This window comes from Schistocerca cancellata, chromosome 3 (genome assembly GCF_023864275.1).
Source record: "Schistocerca cancellata isolate TAMUIC-IGC-003103 chromosome 3, iqSchCanc2.1, whole genome shotgun sequence".
Taxonomy (NCBI): domain Eukaryota; kingdom Metazoa; phylum Arthropoda; class Insecta; order Orthoptera; family Acrididae; genus Schistocerca; species Schistocerca cancellata.
Window position 1 is genome coordinate 809,801,747 of NC_064628.1, and position 16,571 is coordinate 809,818,317.

Here is a 16,571-nt window from a genome sequence, read left to right on the forward strand (position 1 = left end):
CTTATTCCTAGTATTGCTACTATGTACCGGTATTGAGCTTTTGGTTGGAAATAGGGATATAGTACATGCAACAAATTTCATTAAGGAGTCAATATACTGGGAAGCAATGGTTAGAATACCCCTCGCTACTTCCTTCCTGAGACGAGAAAGCGCCTTGTCAACCAAGGATGTTAGTCTCGGTCGGGCACACAGTTTTAATCTGCCCATGGAGGTAAGAATTTATACCTCCGTGAATCTGCCACAACGAGTTTTAACTGGTTGATCTGCCAGGAAGTTTCAAGGATGTTAGAATTTCATCGTTTTCTACACAGACACCACTGGAACATATCAGTAAATGATCCTCTTTGACGCAACAACTTTGTTGTCTGCTACTATTGTCAAAATAGACGCGTTACGTAATGGGAAAGAGGGGCGCGGGTGATTTGCGTGCTTAACAGTGCAAAACTGATTTCTGCAGAGTGGATGTACATCATTATGTCATTACACCGGGAGTAAATATTTGCGTTATATATATAGGAAACAACGCAGAACAGTTGAAAGAATAATTTATGTCAACAAAATATTTTTAAAAAGCAGACCAGAATGCCGTTAAAAACAGCTGTAGCTCTCAACCGACTTTCAAGAGTTTATTGCTTTCACCAAAGAATAAGAAATGTAGCATACTATTCAACAGCTCCTAATATTGATATTCAAGAGACCCCAGAAACGCGAGAAACTCAGTGTTGGCAAATACACTCCTATGGCGGTGTGGAAGAATTAAAACTTTCAAACCTTACCAGACCTCCAAAAGTACAGAAGCCAGATGAAGTTATCGTGAAGGTGCACGCCGCATCGGTCAATCCGATTGATGTTGCAATGCTGGGTGAGTGACCCCTGTGTTATTCTTTTGTATTCGCCTTTTGATTGTTATTGGCTCAGAAATAAATCTCAGGGTGACACACAGTTTTGACTTACATAACTGTGTACGGTTTGATGGGTGCTCAGTTATTGTTAGATTTCAAGCAGTGTGTATTCATTTTACATGTTTTACCGTAATTTGCAGGGGAAATCATCATTTAATTGCAGTTGTTTTGCAATTTAAATGTTTTAAAATAACTGATACTATAGGAGATGAGGAAGAAAACGAAATATATTGAAATACAATGCAGGAATCACACATCTTACGAAATTGTATTTTTTTACCAGACATAAAAAACTAATTAAATAGTTCGAAACAAAGATTTCACGTGGAGCTTTTCAACAGCTTTGCAATCACGATTTTCCACAGCTCTGAAAGAAAACTGCTGAGACATGTGATGTAGTAGCCAGTTATTGTGCATTATATGTTTTGTACGTGCACACTTTTAGCAAAATATGACTTTTATTATCACAGGAATTTTAAAAGTTTTAATGCAATAACATTGAAGTGTCAGAAAAAAAGCTTTTGTAATATTATTTCACATGATAGAATAATTCAGTGAGCAAAATTAATAAGAATCTCCAGGAAAAAACATATAGAGGCAGTTTGCCTTCTCATTCAGTGTCATATTCTGCTTTGTATGTTGTCGGCTATTCGAAAAGTGTCTCACAAAACTCACTGTGTCCTTTAGGGACATGTTTTCAAAGTTTTTTCAGATCCTCCACTATTTTTATTATTAGTGGAGTATTACAAGTGATATATGCTTTTCCATAAGTAATTTTATTTTCCTTAGGAATACCTCTACATGTTGTCCATGTTCTGTAATGCCTGGGCCACCATTTCTTGATAGCTAGAATATCATATAAACTTACCAAATTGATGGAGAAACTCTTTCTGTGCATTTTTCAACAAACTAACTCTTCTCAGCCTTGTGACATTATGAGCAGCAAATCTGCTGTGCAACTGAAGGGATAACTGAAGCGTCCGATTCCACCCCTCTGCTTTGACCATTGACGTTACCAGTATGGCGGAAACGACCATTCACGACTCCTCCTATATCGCTCCCATGGCGTCACCACGCAAACATGACAATAAACACAAAAATAAATCGAAAAACCACCAAACAGATATTCCTAAAAAAAAAAAAGAAACTAACAGGACAAGCGGGGGAAATTGGAGATTTTTGGGTGGGGACAAACTAAATATAAACACACGCCACTACACGAAACGACAAAAAACACTAAAATAACAAGATCCCACAACCTTCCCAAATTCCACTACACACAAAATCCACTTCAATCGATAACTTCTATTGACCTATATAGGCCAACAGCAACTACTGATACCACACTATAAATCTCAAAACTTTCACCATCACCACCACCACACTTAATCCTACAAAAAAAAAAAAAAAAAAAAAAAAACCCAATGAAAATTGAAATTGGAATCGAACACTTCCCTTGATGTATATAGGTCAACAACAACTATCGATACCAAGCCAGCCATAGCCACAACCACACCTTACAACCAAACACTTCCGTAAAGTCATATAAGTCAACAGCAAAACAAAATACCAAATCACCAATACAAACAACCAAACAACTCACAAACACCCCACCAACCATTAAAAAAAAAATACTAACCACCACCACCACCCCCCCCTTTAAAGCCGCAGCCACCACCACCCGCCCAACACCAAACTAACCCACAACCTTAGGCCTATAGATCCTACTTACCACCCTTACAAAAAACCCTAAAGATACAATAACCTTCAGGGACGCTCTTCCACAAACAGTACTCATCTAGATGAGACTGAAGATTAGAAGAGCACCTCTTCCCCCTCCCAATCACTGACTTAACTGCCACCCAAAACCCCTCTATAGTATTTGTACAAGCCCCTGTCTCTTAATTCTTAAATTCAATGCTGTGGCTCACTACTAAATGATTGTACACCTGCTGACACAACTCCCTATAAGAAGAAAATGCATCTGAAACCATAGTGGTACCCTCTTCAGTAAAATCCTCTATCAATCCCACTAATTGCCTTTTTGTCTGGCCCTCCAAAACCCTAAATACACATTCTGAAAACCCACCCCTCCATACCACAGCCCCTCACACCCATAAACTAACCAAAGACTTACCCTTCCCATACTTTCTCTTCCCAAACGGTGACTCATCAATTTCCACAACACCAGGCCCACCCAACCTACCCCTGTACTTAACATACAGGGTAGTCCATTGATCGTGACCGGGCCAAATATCTCACGAAATAAGCGTCAAACAAAAAACTACAAAGAATGAAACTTGTCTACCTTGAAGCGGGGAACCAGATGGCGCTATGGTTGGCCCACTAGATGGCGCTGCCTTAGGTAAAACGGATATCAACTGTGTTTTTTTTAAATAGGAACCCCCCATTTTTTATTACATATTCATGTAGTACGTAAAGAAATATGTATGTTTTAGTTGGACCACTATTTTCGCTTTGTGATACATGGCACTGTAATAGTCACAAACGTATGGCTCACAATTTTAGACAAACAGTTGGTAACAGGTAGGTTTTGTAAATTAAAATACAGAATGTAGGTATGATCGAACAATTTATTTCGGTTCTTCCAATGTAATACATGAACCTTTGTGAACTTATAATTTCTGAGAAAGCATGCTGTTACAGCGTGATTACCTGTAAATACCACATTGATGCAATAAATGCTCAAAATGATGTCCGTCAACCTCAAAGCATTTGGCAACACATGTAACGACATTCCACTCAACAGCGAGTAGTTCTCCTTCCGTAATGTTTGCATGTGGATTGACAATGCGCTGACGCATGTTGTCAGGCATTGTCAGTGGATCACAACAGCAAATATCCTTCAACTTTCCCCACAGAAAGAAATCCGGGATCGTCAGATCTGGTGAATGTGCGGGCCATCTTATGGAGCTTCGACGACCAATCCACCTGTCATGAAATTTGCTATTCAATACTGCTTCAACCGCACGTGAGCTATGTGCCGAACATCCATCATGTTGGAAGTACATTGCCATTCTGTCATGCAGTGAAACATCTTGTAGTAACATCGGTAGAACATTACGTAGGAAATCAGCATACATTGCACCATTTAGATTGCCATCGATAAAATGCGGGCCAATTATCGTTCCTCCCATAATCCCGCATCATACATTAACTTGCCAAGGTCACTGATGTTCCACTTGTCACAGCCATCGTGGATTTTCCGTTGCCCAATAGTGCATATTATGCTGGTTTACATTACCGCTGTTGGTGAATGACACTTTGTCGCTAAATAGAGCGCGTGCAAAAAATCTATCATCCCATAATTTCTCTTGTGCCCAGTGGCAGAACTGTACACGATGTTCAAAGTCGTTGCCATGCAATTCTGGGTGCCTAGAAATATGGTATGGGTGCAATCAATGTCGATGTAGCATTCTCAACACTGACGTGTTTGATATTCCCGATTCTCACACAATTTCTCTGCTACTGGTGTGCAGATTAGCTGCGATAGCAGCTAAATTACCTACTTGGGCATCATCATTTGTTGCAGGTCATGGTTGATGTTTCACATGTGGCTGAACACTTCCCGTTTCCATAAATAATGTAACTATCCGGTGAACGGTCCGGACACTTGGATGATGTCGTCCAGGATACCGAGCAGCATACATAGCACATGCCCATTGGGCATTTCGATCATGATAGCCATACATCAACATGATATTGACCTTTTCCGCAATTGGTAAACGGTCCATATTAACACGGGTAATGTATCACAAAGCAGATACCGTCCGCAGTGGTGAAATGTTATATGATACCATATACTTATACGTTTGTGACTATTACAGTGCCATCTATCACAAAGCGAAAAAAGTGGTCCAACTAAAACATTCATATTTATTTACGTACTACACGAATATGTAATAAAAAATCTAGCAGGCCAACCATAGCGCCATCTGGTTTTCCCCTTCAAGCTAGACAACTTTCATTCTTTGTAGTTTTTTTGTTCGATGCTTAGTTCGTGAGATATTTGGCCCGGTCACTATCAATGGGCCACTCTGTATATGCAGAACATACCTCATGACAATAAGAATACCAATCAAGCACTGTTCTCTCGCACAGACACCCCTCATGTGCACAGAAACTGTGAGAGGATTTATAACAAAAATGATACGTCATTAACACAATTTCTCGCATGCCCAACCTAGACTTATCGAACCAGGAACCTCACCTAATGGAGCACCGTAAGTTATCCTTATGACAACTCCACATATAGCTGTCAGATGCTGGAACTTTAGTAAGCCTCGTTTCTTCACGACACACTGAACACTCCACGACTTCATCCAACAGGCCGAATAGCTGATTAGAGACAAGCACTGTCCCCCATCATCGCTGACAACCGAATACTGTTGGCCTTGTCAGTCATATCCATACCTACCAAAGACATAAACAAAGCAATTTACCAAAATTCACACACAAAAAAACTACAATAACATCAACATAACAAAACCAAAATTTTTAACTCACTGAAAAATATTCTGCTGAAAGCACAGTCACCGCCAATAACACATACATGCAATGCTACCACACTAATGAACCCCATATGCCACATAACACGCTACCCCTAAACACACCACCAGAAAGAACCACCGACCGCAACAATACGCCACCTATAAACATGCCACACATACAAACTAAACAAAAAAAAATCACCTAACACACAAGCACACCACCAGAGACCACCACTGATAACAGCAAAACGACACCTACAAACGCGCCACTCTCACAAGCTAAACTCCGCACTGTCGTGACATCACACATCATAACAGCCTTATGTCACGGGTCAACGCCGACGGTTGGAATCGTATGCTTCCGTTGACTTCCAACTGAACTATAGGCTGCAGAAAGGATATATTTGCTTTGCAGAAATGAACTACTATACTCAGTATGTCCATTTTGCATCTTTAATGACAGTCAACAGCCAGATAAGTCATATTCAGATGGGTATATGTGACATTTGTGCACAGTGGATAGTGTTGCACTCCAACTAATGGTTGAATTTTCTAATTTTGTTAAGTATGCCATTTTTGCATCTTGTAGTTCAAGTAGTTTTGACAATAATGATTTTGTGTGTGTGAGCGCACGTGTCCACACATGCTCTCTTTGCAGTAAAGATCTACTCAGGCTTACCATATGTCTAGGATTAGCTTGCACAGTCCTGGTATTTTAGTTCTGTACAGGGCTACAAAAGTGTCTGGGGTTTAAAAATTTTACAACTGGTGAGGATATTTTTTTAAAATTTTGGAACTGTTGTGGAATTGATTTGAATTCAGTTAGAACGTACTATATTGTGATATCCATGTATAAGGACTGAGTTCTTTGGATACTGTTTTTTGATATATGCTTATTGTATGTGCTCTGAAAAAAATTAGATAATAAATCAAAAAAGTCCAGTATATTTAATAGTATTTATTTAGTGGTATTAAGTAGTATACCCAAAATGCTTACCTTGATACTGAGCAAGTTTGCTGCATTTTTTTTTACATCTTCAGGGGCGGCCTAACTGAAACCATCACAAACACATCTGTGAAGTCAGAGCCTTCATCCACAACCCAGTCTACCAACACTGTTTTACCAATTCTAAAATTAAACTAAACTACTTCCATACGGACCTTGAAGGTCCAATGGTACTGATCAACCACTGTGTCATCCTCAGCTCACAGGTGTCGCTGGATGCAGATGTGGACAGGCATGTGGTCAGCACACCACTCTCCTGACTGTTATCAGTTTTCTTGACTGGAGCTGCTAATTCACAATCAAGTAGCTCCCAAATTGACCTCACAGGGGCTGAGAGTGCAGTCCACTTGCCAACAACACTCGACAGACTGGATGGTCACCCATCCAGACATTAGCCAAGCCTGATAGTGTGTAACTTTGGTGATCTGATGGAAAGCAGTGTTACAACTGTGGCAAGACTATTGGCTTCACCAATTCGTAGTGAGTCCACTAGAAATTTTAACATCAAGTAGCCTACTTTTTGGCCTACAAGGAAATTATTATGCCTTACCCAGGTTTGAAGCTATTTTTAGGTTGCATGGCCTCATGTCCAACTCAGACCAGTTTACCATGGTTGTATCACAATTAGATCTTAATGTAATTGAACAGTTCAGTGATATTTTGCACCAACAGTCTTACTGTGTATTTAAAGAGACAGTGCTCCAATCCTTTGTTTTCACACCAGAAATTTGCCTACAGAAGGTTGTTGATGGTAAGAGCAGGTGATTCCCCATCTCAGATTCTTCTCTTAATTTGTTCACTCACAGGTAATGAACTGCTGGCTGACACTTAGTTAAAGATTTTTTACATGCACAGGCTCTCACAAAATGGCAGGGCGGTTCTTTCAGCCTTTACTGCAATCTGGCTATTGACAAACTGGCGATGAAAGCTGACACAATTGCTATTGCATGAGCTGACAGTAACAGTTGTGCCACCATTAAAGACGCTATAGGTGGCAGCCCTGAACTGCACATGAATGCTACAGGCCATGCAGATGTGTGCCAGTTGCAGAAGACATCAACAGAGCCATCTGTATGAGCTTGCATGCCTAAATGCCAAGTTAAACAGACAGAATTCTGAGTCTACTGCTCATGCAAGAAATAAGTTTCAACTCTCTCACATGTGGTGTCGGTACCATAACCATTTTGGGGTTTCAGCAAGACAGTTCACCAAGCTCACTCTTATCCAAACGTGACCGAGTGCCAATATGCACACGTGCTCATTAGTCTTGGTCACAGCACGTACAATACTACTCAACTGCCACAGTTACTTATGTTGCTGGTTCTGCAAGACTGATCATTAAAAACTAGTTATCACAAGCTGTGTTCTTGACTGATATGAAATCAGAGATTAGTGTTACTCCTCCAACTGAGAGTGGTTTGAAACATGTTACTAAAATGGCTATTTTAACAGCAGCTAATAATTCACCTGTCAAAACCTTTGGTACACTTGAGGCTCAAATTGTGAAATGTTCGGAAATGTGGCATGAAGAAAAATGACTCGACAACTTAGCAACGAGAGGAAAATCAGCTCTTGCGAGATTGAGCAGACCAGGTGCAAATGCCTTTGGAGTAGGTGCACCAAAAATTATTACAGTCAGATGGAGCAGCTGCCATGCAGATCAAAGACCTGCCATCCCCCCTCCCTCTCCTGAAGCTAGTCGGGTGGCAGGCAATGACCTCGGCCAGCTGTTGCTGAAGTATTTTCCAGTGCCGACTGACTCAACATTTGCAATGGAGAGGCGTTGCCATTCTACTCTCCATCACATCAAAACTACACTAGAACTGCTGGTGGTTAGTGGACTTCGTCACCTGCCTCCGGAAAAGTTGTATGCTGCTCGACAAGAGGTTGATAGAATGATTAGTGATGGTTCTGTTTCTTGCTTCACGAGTGCTTGGTCTTCTTCCCTGCAGATGGTCAGAAAAAAAGATTGAATATGGTGAATCTGTGTGGGGATTATAGAGCTTTGAACTCTTGTATAGTCCCTGACAGGTGCCCCGTCTCTAATGTATTTGACTTTAGCAGTAACTTGTCTGGTGCACAATTTTTTACTGTTCTGGATTGTGCTAAGGCTTTAGCACAGATTCTTATGCCCCCCCCCCCTCCCAAAGATATTATGAAGACTGCTATTACTGCACCTTTCAGGTTATTCGAAAATACAAATTTTTGAAATTGTGTAATGACAGTAACAATGGACATGTTTATTGCATAGTATGCACAGGAGAATTTTCTGTCACACATAAAAGAAAGGATGCTGTTACAGGTCATATGAAAACAGCTTAACATCGGAATGCCTTTAATGTCACTGCTTCACCAAACAGAAGAGATTTTTAAAGCCAAAGATGGAATAACAGTGATCTGGAAGGTGCTGCTTAAGACTCTACATTTCCGGCATTATGGAAGCGACCGTAGCTTTGACCCATGACGTCAAGATGGCAACCACCCCTACTTCCAGCATGTACAATATGACAACCATAACGTCACTACATACACATGTGATTAGCAATGAAAGTGAAAGAGAATATTTCTCTCCAGCAATAAAATGAAACTAATGGGACAACCATGGGAAGTATGGGTTTTAGGACAGGGCAAGCTAAATATATGACAATATGAAAAACAGCACAATCCCAGAACAAATTTTATTGACAGAATTCAACATACAATTCCCAACATATGATATAATACTACAATCGCAGAAACCACTGGAATCATACATTTCACTTGACCCGTATAGCTCACATGAAGCCCTCCTCAAAACGCAGTATCAGAAAATTCCATTAATCTATATAGCTCCAACAAAGCCAGTGATACCACAACCCTACACACAATTTGAAAACCCAAAACCCCGACATTTACTTAACCAATTAAAATACAAACAAAAGACTATACACCAAAACAAACGAAACACAAATAATGCATTAAAAATATTTCTACCAACCAAAAACCCGATGAATACAACTTGGTTGCCCCCCCCCCCCTCCCCTCAAAGATGTAAAGGCGAAAGATGATAAAAATAACACGTAAGTAAAACCATCTCGCTGGCTGCCAACCTAGAGCTCTTGAAGCATGTCCCACATCAGATAGATCACTAAATATGGCTTAAGTCTAGATCAGTGCCAGCGGCTGTCACGGCCGAGCTTATCTATTGCTTATATGTTGGCAACATGTCAGTTTTGCATAGCCAGTGCAGTGATACTTTTAAATGACTAATGGGACGTGAGAACAAATGCAGTGTATTTGTAGTGCCAAAAATGAAACTTTTTTTTGCACTAGTTAGTTTAGAGAGAGGTACTCTGTGTCAGCAAGTGGTATGAAGTGGAGTGCTTTAACAGATTTAGTATCCACCTACCTCCTCCCATGATTTAATGAAAAACACTGATCCATCTACCTCCTTCCATGATTTAATTACAAAACATTGATCAACTTATTCAGTATGCTCATGCAGTTTCATTGCGTATCAACATAGAGCAGAGAAATATTTCACTGCTTTTTCAATTACATCATGGGTTGTGATGCTGTCCTTGCATTACATTTATAATCTTGTTTACAGCAATATTTCAGTTTCTCTTCCAAATGTATTCAGAAGAAATTGTATGTTTACTGTTGTCTCATTGGCTGCATAATACAAACAGCTGACACATTTTCTTTTGTTCCCATCATACCTCATGGCATGTGCTGACAACATTCCTGTGTGAAACACATAAGTACGCCACTGGCCCTATTCTAGACTTTTACCTCAAGTATTGTCATGGTGACACCACCACATATGTAGGCCCCTGGTGCAAGAAGCCTGGAGTCTGGTCAACTTTATTCTCTCATTACAGATATAGCCAAACCTTTGCAAAAACCTTATCATCACCATATCATCACCCAGTGCAACCCGGAGTGAATATCTACTAATTTTTCCATCATATCCATCTCTTAACAAAAACAAGAAAAACACTATTACATTTAAGTTCCTAAAAACACACACACAACACTAATAATATGTAACACATTCATGAAGGCATAAACCCCAAGAACAGTAAATCAACATAACTCACTAACAGTCAGCACTCTCTTCCAACAACTACTCCACAGAATGATTACACGAAGTCAAGTTACTGAATACCACACGTAACACAACATCTTCAAACACGAAGATCAGTTACAAGAGCACGACATCAAATACTACAAAACACCATCTACAAACACAACTTTGATTTCATAAGGAACCGTTTTGCACAGTGGCTGTATGCTATTATAAGGAAGATTAGGAACACAGCAGTCTATCACAAACCTGTTGGTTTGTTATGATTCTTGACTATACAGATTTCAGTTTTAAATGGCCATTTTAGTCCTGAAATACAAGGAAATTACAGAATCAGAATTGATTTGCACAAAAATTTACTTGAAACATTAAGAAAAATACCACATTATCCAATAGCAGGTAATCCATTTGAGTGAGTTACAATCCAGCAAACTCACAGCAGTACATGTCATACGTCTTAACCGGTCTATAGGCAGATGGAAACTGAGGTAGTTGTTTACAATAAGTATAGCAACCTCAGTTTGATCATGTAGTACAATTAATGCCCCATATAATAAGAAATAACTAACCCAATTTTGTTTCAATTTGGTAATTTAAAACTCTGCATTAATAAATAAAACCAGCAATGTTTATCTGCCTATCACTTTTAAATACATCAAAAAATGCCAGCTTACAATGTTTTTGTTCATATACTAGTGGTGAAGTTATCTACCATACCTTACACAAACATCATAAATAGGTTCCTACAATTGTCCTGTACAGAATTATTATATTACTTTAGAAATCAAAATTTTTGCAGATTGTCTTGATAAAATAAAGGTACATACCCATTTGAAATTTTTCAAAAGCTAAACCCTAGCGTAGTCATTCATATTGTAATGATTAAGTGATCCACTCCATAATCACAATAAAATACCATTCAGATAGTTTTTATAAAGATTTGTTAACATAATATTAAAATACTGAAGATCAACATGCTAAGCCTAATTTAACCAGGCACATTTAATAAAAGATACAAATGTCCTCTACTGATGTAAATTTCATATGTAATGTATAGTGTACCTCCAATTGCAGTACACTGCTTGCAAAGAACGATTTAACAAATTGCACCTAAGGCTAATAGTTTAACAGTATTTTAATTGTTTGATAGTGAAACTGTTGCAGCACTGGATATTGTTGTTATTGTGGTCTTCAGTTCAAAGACTGGTTTGATGCAGCTCTCCATGCCACTCTCTCCTGTGCAAGCCTCTTCATGTCTGAATAACTACTGCAATCTACATCTTCTTGAATCTGCTTACTTTATTCACCTCTTGGTCTCCCTCTAAAATTTTTATCTCCGACACTTCCCTCCAATACTAAATTGGTGATCCCTTGATGTCTAAGAACGTGTCATATCAACTGATCCCTTCTTTTGGTCAAGTTGTGCCACAAATTTGTTGTCTCCCCAGTCCTATTCAGTACTTCCTCATTAGTTATGTGATGACCCATCTAATCTTTAGCATTCTTCTGTAGCACCGCATTTTGAAAGCCTCTATTCTCTTTTTATGAAATCTGTTTATTTTCCATGTTTTGCTTCCGTACGTGGTTACACTGCAGACAGATACCTTCAGAAAAGACTTCCTAATACTTAAATCTATGTTCGATGTTAACAAATCAGAAATGCTTTTACTGCCATTGCCAGTCTACATTTTATATCCTCTCTACTTCAGCCATCATCAGTTATTTTGCTGCCCAAATAGCAAAATAACAAAACTCATCCACTACTTTGTCTCGTTTCCTAATCTGATTCCCTTAGCATCACCTGATTTAATTCGACTATATTCCATTATTCTTGTTTTTCTGCTGTCGATATTCATCTTATATCCTATTTCAAAAACTGTCCCTTCCATTCAGCTGCTCTTCAAAGTTCTTTGCTGTCTCTGGCAGAATTACAATGTCATCGGCAAAACCTCAAAGTTTTTATTTCTTCTCCCCGGAGTTGAATAACGATTTAAGATTTTTCTTTGATTTCCTTTACCACTAGTTCAATGTACAGATTGAATAACATCACGGATAGGCTACAACCCTGGCTTACTCATTTCTCAATCACTTCCTCCCTTATTACTTCCATCTGGTTTCTATACAAGTTGAAAATAGCATTTCGTTCCCTGCATTTACCCCTGCCACCTTCAAAATTACAAACAGTATATGCCACTGAACATTGTCAAAACCTTTTTCAAGTTTACAGATGCTATAAATTGACACTTACCTTAACCTGTCTTCTACAATGAGCCATAGGGTCAGTATCGCCTTCCATGTTCCTTCATTTCTCCAGAGTCCAAAGATCTTGTCTGAGGTCTTCTTCTGTCAGTTTTTACATTCTTCTGTAAAAAATTCGTATTAGTATCTTGTATCTATGACTTATTAAACTGATAATTTGGTAATTTTCAGACCTGTCATCAATTGCTTTCTTTGGAATTGGAATTACGACATTCTTCTTGAAGTCTGAGAGTATTTCACCTGTCTCATACATCTTGCACATGAGATGGAAGAGTTTTGTCATGGTTGCCTCTCCTAAGGTTATTGGTAGTTCTTACGGAATGTTGTCTTCTCCGAGGGTCTTGCTTTGACTTAGATCTTCCAGAGCTTTGTCAAATTATTCTCGCAATATCATATATCCCATCTTGTCTTCATCTATGTCCACTTCCCTCTCCTACAATATTGCTTTCAGGTTCATCTCCATTGTACTGACCATCTGTAAACTCCTTCCATCTTTCAGCTTTCCCTTCTTTGCTTAGAACTTGTTTACCGTATGAGTTGATATTCATATGGCTGCTTCTCTTTTCCCTAAAGGCCTCTTTAATTTTCCTGTAGGCAGTATCTATCTTTCCCGTAGTGAAATATGCTTCTAAATTATCACGTTTGTCCTCTAGCCATTCCTGCTTAGCTATTTTGCACTTCCTGTCCAGCTCATTTTTCAGATGATTGTATTCCCTTTTGTGTGCTTCATTTTCTGCATTTTTAAATTTTCTCTTTTCATCAGTTAAATTCAGATCCCATGTGTAATCCAAGGATTCCTACCAATTTTTGTCTTTCTACCTACTTGATCCTCAGCTGCCTTCACTATTTTCTCTCTTAAAGCTACCCATTTGTCTTCTACTGTATTCCTTTCCCCTGTTCTAGTCAACCATTGCCTGATGCTACCTCTGAAGCTCTCAACAACCCCTGGTTCTTACAACTCATCCAGGTCCCATCTCCTTATCTTCCTACCTTTTCCCAGTTTCTTCAGTTTTAATCTATAGTTCATAACCAATAACGTGTGGTCAGAGTCCGCATCTGCCCGTGGAAATGTCTTACATTTTAAAATCTACTTCCAAAATCTCTATCTAACTGTTATATAAGTGATATAAAACCTTCTGGTGTCTCCAGGTCTTTAACACAGAAACAACCTTTTTTCATGATTCTTAAACCAAGTGTTAGCAATCATTAAATTACGCTCTATGCAAAACTCTACCAGGAAGCTTCCTCTTCCATTCCTTTCCCACAGTCCATATTCACGTACTATTTTACCTTCTCTTTCTTTTCCTACTATCAAATTTCAGTTCCTCATCACAATTAAATTTTCTTCTCCTTTAACTATCTGAATGATTTCTTCTACCTCATCATACATTTCTTCAGTATCTTCTTCACTTGCAGGACTAGTTGGCATGTAAACTTGTATTACGGTGGTACTCGTGGGCTTTGTGTCTATCTTGGCTATGGTAACGTGTTCACTATGCTGTTCATAATTGCTTCCTCATATTCCCATTTTCTGATTCATTATTAAACCCACTTCTGCATTACCCCTATCTGACTTTGTATTTATAACCCGTATTCACCTGACCAGAAGTCCTGTTCCTACTGCCACTAAACTTTACTAATTCCCACAATATCTAACTTCAACCTATCCATTTCACTTTTAAAATTTTCTGATGTACCTGCCTGATTAAGGGATCTAACATTCCATGCTCTGATCCATAGAATATCAGTTTTGTTTCTTCTGATGATGACACCCTCCTGAGTCGTCCCTGCCCAGAGATCTGAATGGGTGACCATTTTACCTTTGGAATATTTGATCCAAAAGGACATCATTTAAACATACAGTAGAGCTGCACATCCTTGGGAAATATGGCTGCAGTTTCCCGTTGCTTTCAGCAAGGACATTTTAGTTGATGTTACATGGCCAGATCAGTCAATTGTCCAGAATTTTGCATCTGAAACCACTGAAAAGGCTGCTGCCCCACTTAAGAAACCACACGTTTGTGTGGCCTCTTATGAGGTACTCTTCTGTTGTGGTTGTACCTACAGTACAGCTGTCGGTATCGTTAGCTGAGATGTGCAAGACACCCCACCGATGGTTCATGGGTGGGGGGTCGGGGGGGGGGGGGGGGCAGCATTGCATAGTAGTAACAAAATGGATGACAGATCAATTACAATGCTAGTAATAAGTTACACTGAGAAGACACAAGTCAGGGGATACCTATTAATATCACCTCAGACCTACTTTTACTCAGCATAGTGCAGCAATTCAACTTGACATGGGCTCAGCTAGTCATTGGAAGTCCCCTGCAGAAATATTGAGCCATGCTGCCTCTATAGCCTTTCATAATGCGAAAGTTTTGGTAGTGCAGATTTTGTGTGTGAACTGACCTCCAAATTACGTCCCATAAGTGTTCAATGGGATTAATGTTGGATAATCTTGGTGGGCAAATAATTCACTTGAATTGGCCAGGAAAATGACTCTGGCCCGATGATATGGCACATTGTCACCTATAAAAATTCCATCGTTCTTTGGGAACATGAAGTCCATATATAGGTGCAAGTGGACTCTAAGTAGCCGAACATTACCATTCCCTGACAATGATTGGTTCAGTTGGACCAGAGGACCCAGTCCATTTCATGTAAACACAGCCCCTTCCATTATTGAGCCACCACCAGCTTGCACAGTGCCTTGTTGACAACTTTGGTCTGTGGCTTTGTGCGGTCTGTGCCACACTCGAAACCTACCTCCAGCTCTTACCAGCTGAACATGGGACTCACCTGACTAGGCCATGGCTTTCCAGTCACCCAAGGACCAACCGATATGGTCACGAGCCCAGAAGAAGCGCTGCAGGTGATGTCATGCCATTAACAAAGGCACTCGCGTCTTTCATCTGCTGCCAGGGCCCATTAACACCAAGTTTGACTGAATTGTCCTAATGGATGTGTTTGTCTTGCATCCAACATTGATTTCTGCAGTTATTTCATGCAGTGTTCCTTGTCTGTTAGCGCTGACAACTATATGCAAACGTCGCTGCTCCCTTTCATTAAGTGTAGGCCGTTAGCTGTTGCGTGGATAGAGTTAATGTTTGAAATTTAGTATTCTCTGCACACTCTTGACACAGTGAATCTCGGAATATTGAATTTCCTAATTATTTATGAAATGAAATTTCCCATGTGTGTAGCACCAACTACCATTCTGTGTTCGAAGTCTGTTAATTCTCATCATGCAGCTATAATCACGTTGGACACCTTTTCGCATGAAATACCTGAGTTCCAGTGACATCTCTACCAATGCACTGCTGCCCTTTTGTACCTTATGTGTGCGACAGTACTGCCATGTGTATGTGTCCATATTACTATCCCATGACTTTTGTCACCTCGGTGTATGTTATCATATACTACCATGCCTAGTTTTGACATATTAAAGGCAAGCCAAAATTTCCATATTTGTTCCCTCCTGGATCATGACATCTCCTTCCCCGAAGCAAGAGACATGAAGAGCTCCCAAAGCTGGCTGCTTTTCACCAGATGACCTCAGAGGTCAGTATGTGTCAATCTCTTCCAGGAGATCCATGACTGTGCCTTACTCAGCTTTAAGCAATAATCTGATACTTGACCTCAGAGGGGTGGGGGGGGAGTGTCTACTCTCAGCCAGGTGGGCAGCAGAGTTGGATCTCTGAACTGTATCCACCTGTCCAAACCTACATGCTCACCTAAACTGATCTCAAGTCTTCTGCCTGTCTGTATGACGTAACAGGCATCACTATCTGGACATCCCATCCTGTACACATCTTTTCCATGGT

General features: G+C 39.7%; 1 protein-coding gene across 1 annotated transcript in view; it reads left to right on the plus strand.

Moving 5' to 3' along the window:
• Nucleotides 1-328: 328 nt before the first annotated feature.
• Nucleotides 329-16,571, plus strand: part of LOC126175875 (reticulon-4-interacting protein 1 homolog, mitochondrial) — a 96,288-nt gene continuing 80,045 nt past the window's right edge. The window contains exon 1 of the mRNA XM_049922910.1: nt 329-862. Within this exon, the coding sequence (XP_049778867.1) occupies nt 583-862 (280 nt within the window). The 5' untranslated portion in view covers nt 329-582. The remainder of the gene's footprint in view (nt 863-16,571) is intronic.